We start from the raw sequence: 20,073 nt of genomic DNA on the forward strand, positions 1-20,073 counted from the left end.
GAAGTGAAGGAGCGTTGTGATGTGGATGTGGATGTGATAGAAAGAGTTAGGAGAAATACACTGAGGTGGTTTGGCCATTTGGAGAGGATGGAGTGAGAGATTAACAATGAGAGCGAGTGAGGTGGAGATGGGGAGAGGGAAGGGGAGGTGGAGGATGAGCTGGAGGGATGGAACGGAGAGGTATTTAAGAGAGTGGTGTGTGAGTTGGGAGCAGGGCAATGAAATGGTGGGTGGCAGGGCGACATGGAGGCGATTTTGTTTGTGGCCACCCCTTATGGGATTGGGGCGTCTGGCAATAGATAGATAGACAGAGTATACATTGATCTCTTACTGTTAAATATTCTGGTCTGTGTCAGTCTAGCTTTGTTTAACTTTACCTCAACTGGGAAAAATGGAAATTAGAACAAGTGGGTTGGTGGAGGATTAGTGCCCCTCCCCATCAAGCCACTAACTCAAAGACAAATGGCCACCCCTTATGGGATTATGGCAACTGGCTATAGACGGATAGATAGATGTTTTACCAGTATTGCAGTGAGAAGGTATTAGGACAGATGCTAGATAAGTTTGCAGAGGAGAGATATTATTAAATGACACTTTGACTGGTGGTGTTGTTTCATCAGGCAATAAAACTGAACCCATCTTGAATCATCCATATTTATAATTGATTTTTCTGTTTCAGCACAAGATCGACTATGTGATTCACTTTGCCGCGATGAAAGCCGTTGGTGAATCAATGCAGTTCCCTTTGATATACTACAAGAATAATGTTATTGGAACCATAAACCTTCTGGAGGTATGTAGACAGGCTTCATCAGACAGAATAGAAGGAACAACATCTTTACAAAATGTCCTTTATGAGATGAATTCATTCATCAGGTGGTAGACTGTTGAAAACAAAAATGGCATGATTGCTTTAAAGGGAGTAATGGAATTGTGTCTTACTCCTTCACTGTCAGGGGCTATACCTAAGATGAATGATATTTTCCATCCTGCCTCTTCTGTCTTTCCTTCATGCTTTTCTCGTCCTTCTGCTGATGTTTCTTTCCTTCATGTTATTCTCATCCTTCCACCGATGGGTGACTTTACACTCCCTCCTCTGTCTTTCTTTCCTTCATTCCTTCCTCTTCCTTCCACCGATGGGTGACTTTACACTCCCTCTTCTGTCTTTCTTTCCTTCATTCTTTCCTCTTCCTTCCGCCGATGGGTGACTTTACACTCCCTCTTCTGTCTTTCTTTCCTTCATTCTTTCCTCTTCCTTCTGCCTGTGGGTGACTTTACACTCTCTCTTCTGTCTTTCTTTCCTTCATTCTTTCCTCTTCCTTCTGCCTGTGGGTAACTTTACACTCCCTCTTCTGTCTTTCTTTCCTTCATTCTTTCCTCTTCCTTCTGCCTGTGGGTGACTTTACACTCCCTCTTCTGCCTTTCTTTCCTTCATTCTTTCCTCTTCCTTCTGCCTGTGGGTGACTTTACACTTCCTCTTCTAATTTCTTTCCTTCATTCTTTCCTCTTCCTTCTGCCTGTAGGTGACTTTACACTCCCTCTTCTGTCTTTCTTCCTTCATTCTTTCCACTTTTTTCTGCCTATGTCTCTACATTGAATGACAAGCCAAATGGTTTCCTGTGCACCAGGAAACCATTTACTTCGCTGGGTGGTAACCATGTTACCAAAATATGGCGCCTGGTGGTTTAGTGGGTAATTAAAGCGCTCAAATTGGATTGAGCCTGTGAAGGTTAATATCCAAGGGATGGTTGGGGTTTATTGCTCACGTAATGCCACTCAGGGATGGGTGAGGCTGGTCACTTTCATCTTAAATGTCAGGACCAACTTGCCTAGCCCTGGGCTCCTACGCTCCTCAAGGGACAACACAGGATTGGGTGATGGATGGATGGATGAATAATGTTTTTCAGTTTTAGCAAGATTTGAAGTAGAATATATTGTCGTACTTATGTAGTTCATGATATCTATGTATCAAGAATGAGGTCTGGTAGTATCCACATTAATACTTAGGTGTAAAGCATTGTCTTGCTGAATGAAGGTGATTGGTGAGTTTATAAATATGTATAAGAAATGAAATCTAAAAGTGCATATGCAGTAGCCAAGAGTAAAGTTATGGTCTTTGAGAGAAATGAAGTCATAGAGTGCATGTTCACAGCCGGGGGTCAGGAAGTGGAGGATGTGAGTGCCTTCAAGTATGTAGACAGTGTGATGAGTAAGGATGGAAGTTGAGAGGATTAAATGCTTGAAAGGGTACAGCAGGGAAGAAGGTTGGTGGTTCACTGAGAGCAATGATAGGAAAGAGGGAAGTGGGCATGGAATTTAAAAAGTCACTGCATGACGTTATTGTGGTACCTGCTCTAACGTGGAAGTGAAGCTTGGACCCTGTTAGAAGAAAAGTCAAGAGTGAGAGCAGTGGAATTGAGTTGTCTGAGAGGAACATATGAAGTTATGTAGAGAGATAGCCAGACAAATGAGGAAGCAAAACAGTGTTGCACTTGTGCTGTGTATGTATTGAAAACCATTAGGAGAACTAGAGTGAGACCTTGTTATAAAGGCTGTTATGTAGTAAGTTTGTCTTCCTTCACAGTGACATAAAGAGACACTTTATTTTTTCTCTCTATAGGGAGTTATAGCCTACAATATAGAATGGCAAAAAACAAGAAAAGAAAAGGAAAATTACATCATGATCATCATCTTATCCCCATGAGGAGTGTAGGAGCCCGGGGCTTTTTTTTTTTTTTTTTTTTTTTTTTTTTTTTTAATGCGAGGAAGAAGGAACCAAAGGCCATGAGCCCACAGTAACAGTTCCCTCCAAGAGAAAAACAAAATACAATAGAGAGCCAAATTCAAGATCCGATCATTTTGAGATGCCTGGACACACTGCGTTTGAAAGACTGGAGATCATAGGCAGCAGGAAATACAGACCTAGGGAGACAGTTCCAGAGCTGACCTGTTGCATAAATGAAAGACTGGGAGTAAAGGTTAACTCTTGCATTAGAGAGTTGGACAGAAAAGGGATGAGAGTTTGCTTCCAGACGGGTGCTACGCGCCCGTCGTAGAGGTGGAGGAATGCAAGCAGACAGTTCAGAGGAGCAATGACCATTAAAGTAGCGATAGAAAAGAGATAAAGATGCAACAGTGCGGCGAAGAGACAGAGGTTGAAGGGAGTCAGTAAGAGGAGGAGAGTTAATGAGACGAAAAGCCTTTGACTCCACCCTATTGAGAAGAGCTGTATGTGGGGAGCCTCCCCACACATGAGAGTTGTACTCCACACAGGGGTGGATAAAACCCCTGTATAGAGTCAACAATTGTGCAGGGGTAAAGAAAGAGCGGAGTCGGCTTAGCACACCCAATCTCTTGGAAGCAGATTTTAGAAGAGATGTAATATGATCTTTCCAAGATAAGTCCCGAGTAAATGAAACCCCAAGCATGTTCAAGGATGATGCAGGATTAAGCTGAATATTATTAAACATTAGTGGGTATACCTGTGGAAGATTTTGTCGGGTTGATAGGTGTAAGAACTGAGTCTTAGATGCATTAAAGACAACCATATTATTTTTACCCCAGTCAGAGATACGAGCCAAGTCAGACATTAGGTGTGCCATAGCCTCAAGTTGGTCCTGACATTTGAGATGAGAGTGACCAGCCTCACTCATATGTGAGCAATAAACCTCAACCATCCCTTGGATATAAACCTGCACTGGCTCAATCCGACTGGAGCACCTTAATTACCCACTAAACTTAACGATATAATACTGTAATGACTTACTGTACTTTCTCTCCCTCTAGGCCATGAAGGAAAACAGTGTGTACAACCTGGTGTTTTCATCATCATGTACAGTGTACGGTGACCCTGAACACCTACCCATCACTGAGGACCATCCCACCGGCAACGTCACCAATGTTTATGGACGCACCAAGTACCTGATTGAAGAGATGTTGAAGGATCTCTCTCGTGCTGATGAGGTGAGGTGGAAGTTTTTTATTATTGTACTGGGAGTGGTGGTAGGTAGTGGCAACCATCATCCACTCACTTGATGTAGTGCTGCCTTCTTCTTCCTTCACCTTTATCGTTCTTTTTCTGTGTCTGCCCTCTTGTCTTCCTATTTCTCACCATCATCCACTCACTTGATGTATTGATGCCTACTTCTTCCTTCACTTTTATCATTCTTTTTCTGTGTCTGTCCTCCTCCCTTGCTATTTCTCACCATCATCCACTCACTTGATGTACCGTAGTGCTTCCTACTTCTTCCTTCACCTTTATCGTTCTTTTTCTGTGTCTGTCCTTCTCTCTTCCTATTTCTCACCATCATCCACTCTCTTGATGTAGTGTTGCCTTTGTCTTCTTTCACCGTTATCATTCTTTTTCTGTGTTTGCCCTCCTTTCTTCCTATTTCTCACCATCATCCACTCACTTGATGTAGTGCTGCCTTCTTCTTCTTTCACCTTTATCATTCTTTTTCTGTGTCTGCCCTCCTCTCTTCCTATTTCTCACCATCATCCACTCACTTGATGTAGTGCTGCCTTCTTCTTCTTTCACCTTTATCATTCTTTTTCTGTGTCTGCCCTCCTCTCTTCCTATTTCTCACCATCATCCACTCACTTGATGTAGTGCTGCCTACTTCTCCCTTCACCTTCATCATTCATTTTCTGTATCTGCCCTCCTCTCTTCTAGTTTCTTACCATCATCCACTTACTTGATGTAGTGCTGTCTACTTCCTTTTCCTTTATCATTCTTTTTTTGTGTGTCCTCCTCTCTTCCTATTTCTCCCATCATTCCTGTCACTTTTTATTAATCTTCTTTCCTTTTCAGGTGGCTTTACATTGAGTGGCAAGCCTAGTGGTTTCCTGAAAGCCAGGAAACCATTTACAATGCTGGGTGGTAACCATATAACCAACCCATACGTGTTCCCTACGTGTCAACAAGTGGGTTGGCGGAGGGTTAGTGCCCCTCCCCGTAATAAAGCTAACTCAGAGTCAAATGGCCACCCCTTATGGGATTATGGCGTCTGGCTAGAGATGGATAGATAGATGTTATTGGGAAAAAATTCTGGTTTGTCACTGTTGTTGTAGCCCCAGGTTCAGATGGATGCGAACTCAGTGGACTACAAGCTGAAATTTTCCTTTTTAGCAGCCAGCTTCCTTTTAGGGGATATGGAGGGATTTTTGGGATGTTCATATTACCAGGCAGCACTCCATCACTTACTCTGCTAATATTTTTCACTTTTCTATGTACAAAAAAGGGTATCATCAGCCTGCAATACTGTACTTCAAATTAGTAGGACATCCATCTGGTTGCTTGGACGAAGGCCCCTCCAAAAATTTTTTATATGAAAGAGTAGTAGTAGTAGTAATAGTAGTAGTAGTAGTAGCAGTAGTAGTAGTAGTAGTAGTAGTAGTGGTGGTGAGACTAAATAGAAGCAGCAGGAGCAGCAGTAGCAGTAATAGTGATAGTAGTATTTAACTGAAGTAGTAATATCATGTGGAGAGGATGGAGGGTGAAAGACTGACAAAGAGAGTGTATATGAGTAAGGTGGAGGGTGGAAGAGGGAGGGGGAGACCGAGGATGAGATGGAGGGATGGGGTGGAGAGGTATATGAGAGAGGGGGGTGTGAGTTGGGAGCAGGGCGACTTGGAGGCGATTTGTTTGTGGCCACCCCAAACGGGATTGAGGCGTCTGGCAATAGATAGAGATAGATAGATAGATAGTAATATCAGCAGTAGTAGCAGCATTAGTAGTAGTAGTATTAGTATTAGTAGTAGTAGTAGTAGCAGCAGCATTAGTAGAAGTAGTAGTAGTAGTGGTTAGCAGAAGTAGTAGTTGCAGCCTCAGGCTCATCTGAATGTGAACCCAGTGGACTGCAGGCTACATTTGCCCTTCCTCTGCAGTCCACAGTCCTTCTCTCAGGGGGATAGGTAGGGAGTTGAGGGTAGTGGAGCTGACTGGTTATATTGGTGCCACCACTTGAAGGTCTTTCTCTCTCCGGCACCATCAAAGAATCGATACATCAATATTTACTGATGATTTCTGTTTTGCATTGTACAGAATTTGATTATCTTTTCTGTGCATTACTTCATCTCAATGGGAGCACATTTGTTTGGTTGTTTGGGTAGGAATTCTATCAAGAACTTACAAAGAGAATTCTATCTATCTCCATCCATAGCCAGATGCCTTAATCCCAGAAGGGGTGGCCACAAACAAATTGCCTCTATGTCACCCTGTCCTCTGCCATTTCACTGCCCTCTCCCAGCTCACAACCCCCTCTCTCATGTACCTCTCCACTCCATCCCTCCATCTCACCATCAGTCTCCCTCTCCCCCCTTTCCACCTCACGCACCCTCCCTGTCAGTCTCTAGCTGTCCATCCTCTCCTCATGGCCAAACCACCTCAGTGTATTTCTCCTAATGGTTTCTATCACATCCACACCACAACGCTCCTTTATATCCTCATTCGTCAGCCTGTCTCTCCATGTGACTCCACAGGCTCCTCTTAAATAACTCGTTTCCACTGCTCTCACTCTTGACTTGTGTCCTTCCAACAACGTCCAAGCTTCACTTCCATACGTTAGAGTTGGTATCACAATACTGTCATGTAATAACTTTTTCACTTCCATGCTCACTTCCCTGTTTCTTATCACTGCTTTCAAGGAACCAGCAACCTTTCTTCCCTGCTGTACCCTTTCAAGCACTTCACCCTCCAAACTTCCATCCTTACTCATCACACTACCCAAGTACTTAAATGTACTCACATTTTCCAATTCCTCACCATCCAACCTCGCTGTACATTCACTAACTTCACCTCTCTCAAAGACCATCACTTTACTCTTCCCTACATTCACCTTTAGATTCTGTTTCTCATCATAGCAACAAAGGTAAGTCTATCTATTTATCTATCTATGTATAGCCCGACGCCCTAATCCTGCAAAGGGTGGCTGCAGACAAAACACCTCCAAGTCACTGTCACCCACCATTTGACTGCCCTCCCCCAACTCACTCCTCCCTCCCTCATATACCTCTCAACTCCATCCCTCCAGCTCATCATCTGTCTCCCCTCCCTCTCCCTCCCTTCACCTCACTCACATATACTCTCCTTGTCAGTCTCTCACTCTCCATCCTCTCCACACGGCCAAACTACCTCAATTTGTTTCTCCTAACGTTTCCTATCACATCCACTCCACAACGCTCCTGCACTTCCTCATTTGTCAGTCTCTCTCTCCATGTAACTCCACATGCTCCTCTCAGACAGCTCATTTCCACTGCTCTTCCCTACAATTCACCTTTAGATTCCATTTCTTATCACTGCAACAAAGATAAGTAAAGGTTATAATCTGCACTTACCCTGCTAATTGATCAACACCCACTCTGCTAATACCTCCTGCTTGGTTTTGCACAGAAATGGAACATCATTGCCCTGCGGTACTTCAATCCGGTTGGGGCGCATCCGTCAGGCCGCTTGGGGGAGGACCCGACCAAGAACTTCACCAACCTCATGCCCTACATCGGTCAGGTGGCCATCGGCAAGAAACCAAACCTCACTATATTTGGCACTGATTATGACACCCCAGATGGCACAGGTACGTCTATCTGTCTGTCTGTCTCTGTTTATCTATCAGTCAGTGTTTCAGTCGATTTATCAGTCTGTCTCTCTATTGATCTGTCTATCTATCTATCCAAAGCCAGACGCCTAAATCCCATAAGGGGTGGCCGCAAACAAATCACCTCCATGTCGTCCTGTCCCCTGCCATTTTGCTGCCCTTCCCCCAACTTACACCCACCTCTCTTATATATCTATCTATACAGTATATCAGTCTATCTATCTATCTATCTATCTATACCCAGATGCCTTAATCCCATAAGGGGTGGTCACAAACAAATCGCCTACATGTTGCCCTGTCCCCCACCATTTCACTGCCCTGCTTCCAGCTCACACCCCCCTCTCTCATATACCTCTCCACTCCATCCCTCCATCTCATCCTTGGCCTCCCCCTCCCTCTCCCCTCCTCCACCTCACTCTCTGTGTTTGTACTGTCTCCTTCCCAGCTTTCTAGGCCTTTCTTCACCCCATCCTTAGGTAGGAAATAGGGTCTGGGTGATGATGATGATGATGATAATGATTGATGATGATGATGATGATGATGGATGATGATGATGATGGATATTGATGATGATGATGGATGATATGATGATGATGGTGATGATGATGATGATAACTGATGATGATGATGATGGTGACAGTGATGATGATGATGACGATGATGGTGATGAAGATGATAATGATTGATGATGATGATGATGATGATGATGACTGATTATGATGATGGTGATGAAGATGATAATGATTGATGATGATGATGATTATGATGATAATAATAATAATGATAACTGATGATGATGATGATGATGATGATGTGTTGAAAATTAGGGATGTGTTTTATTTTTGGAGATGCCAGCTTTAACAATATAGCCAGTTGTCACTTTTTTTTTTTTAAATGCAAAAAAGAAGGAACCCAAGGCCAGGAGTACACAAATTGTTCCCTTCAAGAAAAAGCAAAAACAAGATAACAGAGAGCCAGATTCAAGATCCGTTCATTTCTAGATGCCTGGACACACTGCATTTGAAAGACTGGAGGTCATAGGCAGTAGGAAATACAGACAGAGGGAAACAGTTCCAGAGTTGACCTGTTGCATACATGAAGGACTGGGAGTAATGGTTAACTCTTGCATTAGAGAGTTGGAGAGAGAAGGGATGAGAGTTTGTTGCTAGACGGGTGCTACCTGCCTGTTGTAGTGGTGGAGGGATGCAAGCTGACAGTTCAGAGGAGCAGTGACCATTGAAGTAGTGATAGAAAAGTAGGTTGTGATTGACTCTTTCTGTCAGCTGAAAGTTGCTTGGAGAACTGTTCCTTTTTAATGACTGATCATGATAGGCAGTGTATATTCCACTCGTTTTTATTGAATGATTGAGGGTTATTTTAAAGCCCCTCTTAGAAAGTACAAGGCTCTTTATTTGAAGATTCATGCTTCCATAATTCCTGCAGGTTCAGTTTTCCTTTCATTCCCATTGCTGATATATGTAAATTTTTCCTAAACTCAAATACATCCAATAAACTGATGGTGACAGCACTGACAGGCAAATGAGAGTGGAAAAGTACAGTACAGTAATCTATTCACATCATTGCTGCCTTGCTTCTTCATGGGACACCCTCAAAGATGGTGGTTATCACAGAAAACACTCATCATCTCTGTCGTTCCACATCTCTTGCTTTCTGAGACATTATTTTTCCATAGCTAACTTGCCAGTCGTTTGTGGTTTGGGAAAAAAAGAAATAATAATCTATCTATCTATCTGTAGCCCGATGCCCTAATCCCGCAAAGGGTGGCCACAGACAAAACGCCTCCAAGTCGCTCTGTCACCCACCATTTTTGACTGCCCTTCCCCCAGCTCACTCCCCCTTCCCTCATATACCTCTCATCTCCATCCCTCCACCTCATCCTCGGTCTCCCCCTCCCTCTCCCTCGCTCCACTTCACCTACATACAGTACATCCTCTTAGTCAGTCTTTCATCCTCCATTCTCTCCACATGTCCAAACCACGTCAGTGTATTTTTCCTAACTGACGGAAAAAGAAGGCATAAGTGAATGTAAAAATAATCTACCAACACTGCACTTACCACCTTCCATCTCTCCCTTAACGTGCTATTTATCACATTGTCCAAAGAAGAGCACCAGATTTTTTTTTTGCTTGCAGGGCACTATAAATGTCACCAGGGTAACTCACAGCTACTCTTTGTTCCCTGTAATGTATGATTCATGTTCTGCTTCTCATACTTAGCATCATGTGAGGCTTTTATATGTAATACTCACATCAAGAAGAACTTACTGTACTGTATATCATGCTGTTGTAACTGGTGGCCATTCTTGTTATCTGTTTTCAATGTTGTGGCTCAAGGTTTATCTGAAATGTGATCCCAGTGGACTGCAGGCCAAAGTTGCTCTCTCTTTTTGTCCACTATCCACCTTTTAAGGGATGGGAACAGAGTTGAGGGACATTTGTTGGTGTTGTTGATCAATATGTCTGGCAGAGCATAACCCTCAGCCACAGACAAGCAGTGACTTGATGTTCTCTTGCAATTGACAGCACCTTCATACAGCAGGGCGTGGGGAAAAGTGTGGAGGCATGGTTCTCGGGTGGATGCCACATTTGTATGATCACCCAGTTAACAGGGACACCATAGTAGGCTCCACTTCACCCTGTGATTTGGTTATGTGGTTATATTTGTATCACCAGCTAGAAGAGCAGTCCGTCTATATCAGTGCTGCCACATGAGGCCGTCCCGCACGATCACCATTTGTTACCTGTGATGAGTAGGTATAAGTGTGTGTTTAAATGTGTGTGCATTTCTGTCTGTAACTGATGATCTGGTTACAGGTGTGCGTGACTACATACACGTCATGGATTTGGCATCAGGTCATGTGTCAGCCCTCAGCAAGTTGGATGCTGAACATCTCAGGTTCAAGGTAAATAACTTAATCACACACGGCAGTTTAATATTCACCCTAGCCACATAATAACTAGATTAGAGTAGTGCACTATATTATTTTAGGCAGGTGCTTGCATTCTTCATATCATTACAGTTTGTCTGCATGAGTACTAAATTTTAAAAGTGGTTTTGTTCAGCATTTAAACATACAGTGGAATTTTCTATATTGTGCAATTCTAAATAGCAGATTCATATTACGAGGCAACATCATGCAAATTTGCAACACCAGCAAATTGCGGAAATTACATGAAATTTCCAGATGCAGCCATCAAAAGTGACGCTTGTCCAGTGCCATGTGTAATACACGCCACCATTACCTCAAGTCCATGCATCTAGCTGGGCGTAAATAATCTTAGTCAAGCATGACAATCACTAAACTAATCATATTCAAGCACAGCACATACTGTAAGCCAATCACAGCGTTTCCTTCCCAGGCCAAGCATGAAGGGTGTTAGTGATCGCTGGTGACCAGATTGATGTACAGTAGGGATATTGGTGGCCACTTTTCCAAGATGACAGACCCATAAGTAATTTTTCCCATAAGATTAGTTATTTCTAAATCGTTGAATCCTCAAATCACTGTGTGTACCCAGACTCATAAGACCTCAGTTTAGGAGATTCCACTGTAACTAAACCCTTTGTTACAAAATAGCATATTTTTGTTACAGTTTAGTTGCTTTTTCCCCTAATTAATGTTTTCTTTTAGCTAATCAAATGGGTGAAGCTTGTTTTTAAATCCATTTCTCTTAAGGTGGCCCCACAGCCAGGAAAGAATTTTGAGTTAAAGCTTGAGAATTGAAACTGAGCAGTCAGTTATTGAGTACAGCATACTCTATAGGTCAGTGCACTTGACCAATTGGTGCCTTCTAGTGAGAGAGAAGCATTTACTTTGTGACATATCTCTTTTAGCTCAATGTCTGGGAGAGTCTAAAGCCAGTGTATGACCTGCACAGACTGAAGTTTGGATGGACAAAGTTTCATTTAAAATCATTCACAGATAATGGACATGTTGGTGTTTTTGTGGGACCTCAGAGTACCATAGTGAATCATCCTCTTGCTACCATGAAATGTTTCCCCTACAGCTGAATAAAATAATATGATGGTAGCAAGATTATCATTTCGTTTCATTTATATAGGCTCCAATATGCCTGCATGCGTCGGCCATGGTCACCTAATGGCGGCTTTCCATGCTGCCCAATCTTTGGCTACCTCCCTATTCAGTCCCTTATCCCTGAGGTCACACCTAATGACCTCGTTCCAGGCCCTTTGCAGTCTGCCTCTCACAACCCTACCCCTAACGTTAACACCTTGCACTTTCTGTACCCAATTGTCATCCCCCATCCTCTCCACATGCCCAGACCATCTCAGTCCACCTCTCCTCATTATAAAAAGGGGTTTGCACAGTAGGTACCGATATATTTAAACTGAACGTAATCATCTTCATATTGTAGAATAAAGCAGAATAACTGACATAATTATAAAGTGCTTTGGTGGGAGAGTTACTTTATTGTGTTGATTAGACGGTGTTGATGTTTCAGATGGCACTTTCTGGACTATGTGGTAGGTGGTGGCGACCATCATCCACTCACTTGATGTAGTGTTGCCCATTTCTTCCTTAGCCCTTATCATTCTTTTTCTGTGCCTGCCCTCCTCTCTTCCTATTTCTCCCATCTTTCCTGTCACTTTATTACTTTTCTTTCCTTTACAGGTGGCTTTACATTGAGTGACAAGCCAAATGGTTTCCTGTAAGCCAAGAAACCATTTACAATGCTGGGTGGTAACCATATAACCAAACCATACGTGCTCCCTACGTGTCAACAAGTGGGTTAGTGGAGGGTTAGTGCCCCTCCCCGTAAAACAAATAACTCAAAGTCAAATGGCCATCCCTTGCGGGATTGTGGCGTCTGGCAATAGATAGATAGATAGACTTTCTGGACTTACATTAAATGATTGATTGTAATATGTGCTGTGGTGCATTTTTTTTTTTTTTATAATAAGCCAAGTATTTGTAAAGAAAGCATATTACCACCATACAGTGTAAATACTGTCTGGGTAATGCATTGCCATATACAGGTCCTCCCCTATGTATGAATGGGTTACGTTCTGAGATACTGCTCATAAGTCAATTTTTTCGCAAGTCAAAAATGCACTTAATACACCTAACCAACCAAACATCACAGCCAAGCCAAGCCTACAAAGCCTTTTAAACATACTTAGAACACTTACATTAGCCGATAGTTCGGCAAAATGATTAACTCAAAGCCTGTTTTATAATCTGTCTATCTATCTATCTATTGCCAGACATGGTAATCCTGTAAGGGGTGGTCACAAACAAATTGCCTCCATGTCGCCCTGTCGCCTGCCATTTCACTGCCCTGCTCCCAGCTTACACCCCCCTCTCTTATACACCTCTCCACTCTATCCATGTAATTTATTGAATATTTTACTGAAAGAACAAATTTATAAGAGAGAAAATTTGTAAGCAGGTCGTTTGTAAGTGAGGGAAGGACCCACACTGTATGTACATAGGAGTTAAGTGGCATAATGTGGAAGTGCTAATGCTGATTCACCTCCTCTTCAGCACCAGTAATTTATGCCTTGTTATCTTTTGCAGAATACTCAAGGATTCCAATTGTTTTATATCTATGAATGTAATGTGGTAAAAAGTTGTCGTATGTTGTAAGAATGCTTGGTGTGAGATTGAGGTGGTTGCACAGAAAGGTTGACTGTGTGTGTGTGTGTGTGTGTGTGTGTGTGTGTGTGTGTGTGTGTGGATGTGTGGATAGGTGAGAATGATAAGGTTAGCCCAGTTTGTGTGTGTGTGTGTGTTTGGGTAGATGAGAATGATAAGATTAGCCCAGTTTGTGTGTTTGGATAGGTGAGAATTATAAGGTTAGGCCAGCTTGTGTGTGTGTGTGTGTGTGTGTGTGTGTGTGTGTGTGTATGTGTGTGTGTGTGTGTGTGTGTGTATGTGTGTGTGTGCGTGTGTGCGCATGCACGTGGCAGGATGACAGATGTCACACAAAGATTTGAGGGTGGTATTGATATACTAATGATCAACTTAACTTCTCATAATCGAGACTATCTTCCTGATTTGAATGACATCTTTGGTTTTAATCAGAAAATGTATAACGGAAATGATGTCAAGGTGAAGGAGTTAGTGAATGACATAATGTATACACTGAGATGGTATGAACAATAGCAGAGAAATCACTTAAATAATATGCAAGAGAGTCTTTGAAAGTGAGGTTGGGAGATGGATGAAGAGGAAGATATTGATGTGATGTGGAAGAACAGAGTGGCTCAGTATGTTGGTGAGAGGGAGGGAAGTGGAAGAGGTGTGTGAGAAAGTGAGAGAGATGTTTGAGGATGGAGTATTATGTAAACGATTCTTTCATAGCCAGCATCTTTTCAGGGGTGGGAGTGTGCAAGGGGTAGAGAAAGCGTTGGAGATTATAATGCGGTTTTACAGATGTGTATGAGAGAGAGAGAAAGAGAGACACAGACAGACAGACAGACAGACAGACAGGCAGACATGGAGAGAGAGAGAGAGAGAGACAGATAGAGAATCATTAAATATATATCCATGTCCAGTAGCTAGAATTATTATGTGTCGAGGGCAGCATTTTCCCAGGGCCCCTCATGACCCGTTGGTGTGGGTTCTGTTTCCCATATAGCCCCTGAACCTGGGTCTTGGCCACGGGATTTCTGTGCTGGAGTTTGTGAGGGAGTTTGAGCGCCTCACCGACGCTCACATCCCGTATGTAATATCGGGCCGACGCGTAGGGGACGTGGCCACTCTGGTGTGTGATGGGAGTAGAGGCCAGGAGGAGCTCAACTGGACACCAACCAGGGATTTTCAGGTTATGTGTAAGTACTGGGTTTGCTGATGGTAGTTAAGGGACGAGAGGGCTTCCTGATGGCCAGACAGGGTGTGTTTTTTTTCTTTAGTGCAAGGAAGAAGGAACCAAATGCTAGGAGCCCGCAAACCGTTCCTTCCAAGAAAAAAAAAAACAATACAATAGAGAGCTACATTCAAGATGCGTTCATTTCGAGATGCCTGGACATACTGCATTTGAAAGACTGGAGATCATAGGAAGTAGGAAGTAGCTCTGCGGGTCTTGGCGTTGTGTAAATAAAAGAACTCTACCCAGATTTTGAACAGTTGTTTATTTGCTTAGATGTAAATAGAGACAGAATACTCGTGTGTTTACAGGGTGGCCCATGAGAAGTGCACCACCGGAAACTTACTTGGTGGTACTTTATGTATTATGTAGATGGTGCAGTCTGCTGGTGTGGGTGTGACAGTAGGAGTAGGAGATAAAGAATTAATGCAGGATAGACATTGATAAAGCTGACTGATCCATTCTTACAACACATAAGAAAGAATTTGTTGGAATGGAAGAGGAGTGTTATATGTGGAGTAGTAGTAGTAGCAGTAGCAGTAATAGTAGCAGTAGTAGTAGTAGCAGTAGCAGTAATAGTAGCAGTAGTAGTAGTAGCAGTAGTAGTAGTAGTAGTAGTAGTAGTAGTAGTAGTAGTAGTAGTAGCAGTAGTAGTAGTAGCAGTAGTAGTAGTAGTAGCAGTAGTAGTAGTAGTAGCAGTAGTAGTAGTAGTAGTAACATTAGTAGTAGTAGTAGTAGTAGTAGTAGTAGTAGCTGTAGTATCAGTAGTAGTAGTAGTAGTAGTAGTAGTAGCAGTAGCAGTAGTAGTAGCAGTAGCAGTAGTAGTAGTAGTAGTAGCAGTAGTAGTAGTAGCAGTAACAGTAGTAGTAGCAGTAGTAGTAGTAATAGTAGCAGTAGTAGTTGTAGTAGTAGTTGCAACATAGGCTTATCTGAATGTAGACTCAGTAGCATGCAGTCCACCATGGTCCTTTCGGGGGATAGGGAGGGAGATGAGGGACGTGTGTATAACCAGGCAGCTCCACCACCCAGTTATATCAGTGCCACCACCTGAAGGCCTCCCTCTCCACCACTGTTATGTATGGATCTCCATACATATACTGTAGTGAGGTGCAAAGGAAAGAGAGAGAGAGAGAGAGAGAGAGAGAGAAGGGGGAGGGAGAAGGGAGAAGAGGAAGTAATGGAATTAGATGTAGGAAATAGGGAGGGAGAAGAGAGGCAAGAGAAGTGAGCAAGAAGTAAAGTAGAGAGAGAGAGAGTGCAGGAATTCCCATGGTAGTGTAACGGTCAGAGGCAGTATTTAGTTTTTTTTTTTTCTGTTTATAGTAATGGATATCACATAGCAGTGTTAGGTAATATTGAGAGTAGGATGTGTGAGCTGGGGGGAGGGCAGTGAAATGGCAGGGGACAGGGCGACATGGAGACGATTTGTTTGTGGCCACCTCGTAAGGGATTCAGGTGTCTGGCAATAGATAGGTAGGTAGAAAATACAGAAAATTGTGAATAATACTGCCATCACTTGAGAAGCAGTGAGAGAGAGATTGGTGCACCCACGCTGGCTGTCAGGAAGCGTACTCCACTTGACTTGTTTAATTTCTCTCCCTTGTTTCAGGAACTTCCACCAGGTTAGAGGATTAACAATTTTTCTGATATTGCTGACTTACACCGAGACATTTTTCACAGACGTACAACCTGGGTACGGGGCAGGGAGTTTCTGTGTTGCAACTTGTGAAGGCTTTCGAGGCCGTGACTGAGTCTAAAGTGCCGTGCGATCTGAAGCCTCGGCGGGAAGGAGACATTGTGTCCATGTTTGCCAACACCACTCTTGCCAAGAATGAGTTGGGTTGGACAGCAAAATTCACACTAGAAAATATGTGTAAGTTTTCATGAACCCTCCCACCCCACCCCACCCCACCCCTGCCCCATCCCCTTGGACCTAAGTACAGAAGTCACTCCATATTCTAAATACCCAACACTGACCTGTTCTTCCTCACTCAGTATTAGCAGATCTTCATTTAACACCTTTAAGGCAGGTAAATGATTGTTAACCAGGGATATTCTGGCAGTTACATAGTCAACTGCACTGAACTGTAGGGAATCCTGTTCAACCACAGTATTATTTAGTTACTGCTACAGTACTCTGTGATTTTTTACTGAAACAGGCAGGCTACATTCAAGATTTTAAAAAGGTATTGCACTGAATAACCTGATTTTTTTTTTTTTTTTAACTCTCTGGTTCTAAAGTTATTCAGATTGTGGGAATATGATTACAGGTCACTTTCACTGGATTACAGACATGACACTGTTTATGCAGAGGCTTACTTGGTGATCAAGACAGTGATGTGTACTGTACAGTGTTCAGTGCAAATTAAACAGCTACTGCTGTGATGATGAACACTGCTCTCTGATTCTGTTTGAGTGTACCAACACATAAGAACTGAGGGTGCAGTGAAATGTGTATTTACTGTATATCCTTTTATAAAACAACACCCTAATTTTTCTCTTCCCAAATATTCTTGTGACAGTTGACTGGCATGATGCTTGCTGAGCAGGTATCAAGTGGGTGTTTCACGCAGCTGATCATAGTTCTAGCAATGTTACAGTAATTCTTTGCCAGTCATGATCTTTCCCTTTTTGTCACACTCTAGGCCAAAGGTGTTTATTTAATTGAAACTCCTCCTCTTATAGTCCCAGATACACTCTTGCATGGGATAGTACAGTGTGTATTGTACCGTCTGCATAAATCAGGTATCAGTATTCATTGCCCAGTATTACACAGTGCACAGTATGGTACACATTCAACATAAGTTCGGGCTTTATACACAGTCATCTGTCCATCTGTCTTCTCAAAGTAACCCAGTCTATATGTGTACAGTGCATTTCACTTAAACAGTTGGTGATGAATTGACACTTGTTTCTCAGCTAAAGTTATTTTCTTTTCATCACATACATGTAAGTTATATTTAAGTCATAGAGCCTTTAACAGTTGAGTCAGTAGTGAATGAGTCCAATAATTCCATTTGGGTTCAGTCCCACCCAGGAACTGATATGTAGATGGGTACAGTATTATGTCCTTTTACATGATTTTCACAGGTTTGCACCATGATGAGATTCCCTCAGTGACACATACAGACTCTCACTCACCAACACAGCTACTCCAACACAGTTTCCACATGTTCAGTGCTTCTCACCCTACATTCCAAGACTCCAACACCCATACATGTGCATGAAGTGTTTGGTGGGGCACATCACTTGTGATAGATAGTGGTGTTCCTTGCCTAATGGATCAGTTGCTCTTCAGGATCCATAAGGATAGTTTAAGTGTGTGTACTAGAGTTGTATGTTTTCATGTCACGTGTGTGAAAGGTGACTTACAATACAGGCATACATGCGTACCTCGTGATAAAGATTTATTCTACTGCATTATAAGTCCTCATCCATTATAAGTTGGTAAGGCCAGGGAACTGACAAGAGATCGAGCTGGGTGGATGAATGTTGTGAGGAGAGGTGCATGATCAGGGATGTGGCACCCCTTTTTAACATGACAGCGTCCAGATTGACTCTATTGGATACGTGTATGTCAAGCTACAGAACATGGTGAATGTTTTTTGGCGTTTCAGATAGAGCCAGGATTCCGGGGGCTTGAATAAGTGAATGGAAGCTTGGCCCATTGGTTTGGGCAAATTTGGACTGTCTGGATGTTGCTACTCCTCACCCTGCCCTAGGGTGGGAAAGGAGGTTCGGATGATGATGATGATGATGATGATAATGATGATTATAAGTCCTCACACCCTTTTCTACATTTCAGTCTTGCTTCTACCCAACAGGTGAGGACTTCTGGCGGTGGCAGACGATGAACCCCGATGGCTATGCCAACGACGACCCTTTCCCGGCCTCCTCCCTTGGCACCCCAGAACCTCCCGTCAAGCCCACACCCAAGATTGAGTCAACGGCAAATGGCATCAGTGCCGTCAATGGGGTTAATGGGGTTCAGAATCATTAGAACTGACTGGACATTTCACCCATTCAATAAGATCACAATTTTTTTTTTTTTTTCTCTTTACATCCATAGATGAGATGGAGGGATGGAGTAGAGAGGTATATGAAATAGGGATGTGTGAGCTGGGAGCAGGGCAATGAAATGGTGGGGGACAAGGTGACATGGAGGTGATTCGTTTGTGGCCACCCCTTATGGGATTAGGGCGTCTGGGAATAGATAGATAGATAGTAACATCCAGACAATTCTTTGCTATTTAGAAGAGTACCCTTGTAATGAAGGTGTTAAAGCAGGCAATAGGAACCCCTCCAGTTCAGAAGTCACTCTTGAGCAAATATTATCATGTAGAGTGTGCAAGATGAAACTAAAATACACCATTATAGTGGAGATGTTAATGTTATCATTGGGATTGATGGCATTAGAGGAGGCTGCCTTTTGATCTGTGAAGGCAGGGAGCAGGGCCAGAGTTAAGTGAGAGTTACTGAGGATGTAATCTGATGTCCACACACAAAAGGGACCCCCACTTACTTCAGCACCCTTTTTCTTTTGCCTTGTTTCCTCAATACTTGATTTGTTAGGGTGCCCCCACAAGATGCCCTGCCCCTGTACCTCCTCAGCTCTTTGGCTCATAATCTTGGCTGGGTAAGGAAGCCCCCTAACACCTTTTCCTAAGTGATTTATTTTGCCTGTTACACCTGATGGTCTTCCTCTGAGTCACACCTAAAGTCACCATACACAGCATAATGTACCAAAGGATATTAACCAGGCATATCCAAAAATAAATCACTAAGGAAGAGGTGCTAGGGAGCTTCCTTACTCAGCAGTAATACAGGCATTAATCTGGCTCTGTGAAAAACGATGTGATCAGTATTAAAAGGAAATTATTATTGAGAGGTATATGAGGGAGGGGGGAGTGAGTTGGGGGGAGGGCAGTCAAATGGTGGGTGACAGAGCGACTTGGAGGCATTTTGTCTGCAGCCTCCCTTTGCGGGATTAGGGCGTTAGGCTATAGATAGATAGATAGATATTTACTGTTTACCTCAACTCATCCTTACGTTGGAAAAAATGGCCGGGATGTGACGATAATGATTTACTGTTGATATTTGTTGAAGGTGTACAGTATTAATTTCATGGTTACCAACGCCTGAGTCTCGTATTGGGGAGTGAGAGACTAACGAGGAGAGTGTATGTGAATGAAGTGGAGAGGGGAGAGGGAAGGGAGAGAATGAGGTGGCGGGACGGAGTGGAGAGGTAAATGAGAGAGTGGGGGTGTGAGCTGGGGGAGGGACAGCGAAATGGCAGGGGACAGGGTGACATGGAGGTGATTTGTTTGTGGTCACCCCTTATGGGATTAAGGCATCAGGCAATAGATAGTAAAGAAGTAAAATATAATTGGTTGATGGTCTAAAAATCTGTTAGTTAGAAGATGAAAAGGGAAGAGTATTTTATATTGTGAAGAAATCAGATATCAAAATTGGATTGCAGGAGAGTTAAATTGGATTGCAGAAGTGATAAGTTGGGTTGCAGGAGTGTTAAATTGGATAGCAGATATTAAATTGGGCTGCAGAAGTTGTTAAATTGGGTTGCAAGAGTTGTTAATTGGGTTGCAGAAGTTGTTAAATTGGGTTGCAGGAGT

General features: G+C 42.9%; 1 protein-coding gene across 2 annotated transcripts in view; it reads left to right on the top strand.

Annotated features, from left to right (window-relative positions):
* LOC145401754 (UDP-glucose 4-epimerase-like) overlaps nt 1-18,478 on the top strand; it is a 28,219-nt gene extending 9,741 nt beyond the window's left edge. The window contains exons 2-7 of one of the 2 annotated variants that reach the window (XM_080273933.1): nt 680-793; nt 3,787-3,963; nt 7,391-7,571; nt 10,427-10,515; nt 14,216-14,408; nt 18,268-18,478. In XM_080273933.1, coding sequence (XP_080130059.1) covers nt 680-793; nt 3,787-3,963; nt 7,391-7,571; nt 10,427-10,515; nt 14,216-14,408; nt 18,268-18,443 — 930 coding nt within the window. In that variant the 3' untranslated portion in view covers nt 18,444-18,478. Of the gene's footprint in view, nt 1-679; nt 794-3,786; nt 3,964-7,390; nt 7,572-10,426; nt 10,516-14,215; nt 14,409-16,123; nt 16,317-18,267 lie in introns of both variants that reach the window. The other variant, XM_080273932.1, reaches the window with a different exon arrangement.
* The last annotated feature ends 1,595 nt before the right edge of the window (nt 18,479-20,073 follow it).

The sequence above is a fragment of the Coenobita brevimanus genome, chromosome 56 (genome assembly GCF_032717465.1).
Source record: "Coenobita brevimanus isolate Jiangsu-jjx chromosome 56, ASM3271746v2, whole genome shotgun sequence".
Lineage (NCBI taxonomy): Eukaryota > Metazoa > Arthropoda > Malacostraca > Decapoda > Coenobitidae > Coenobita > Coenobita brevimanus.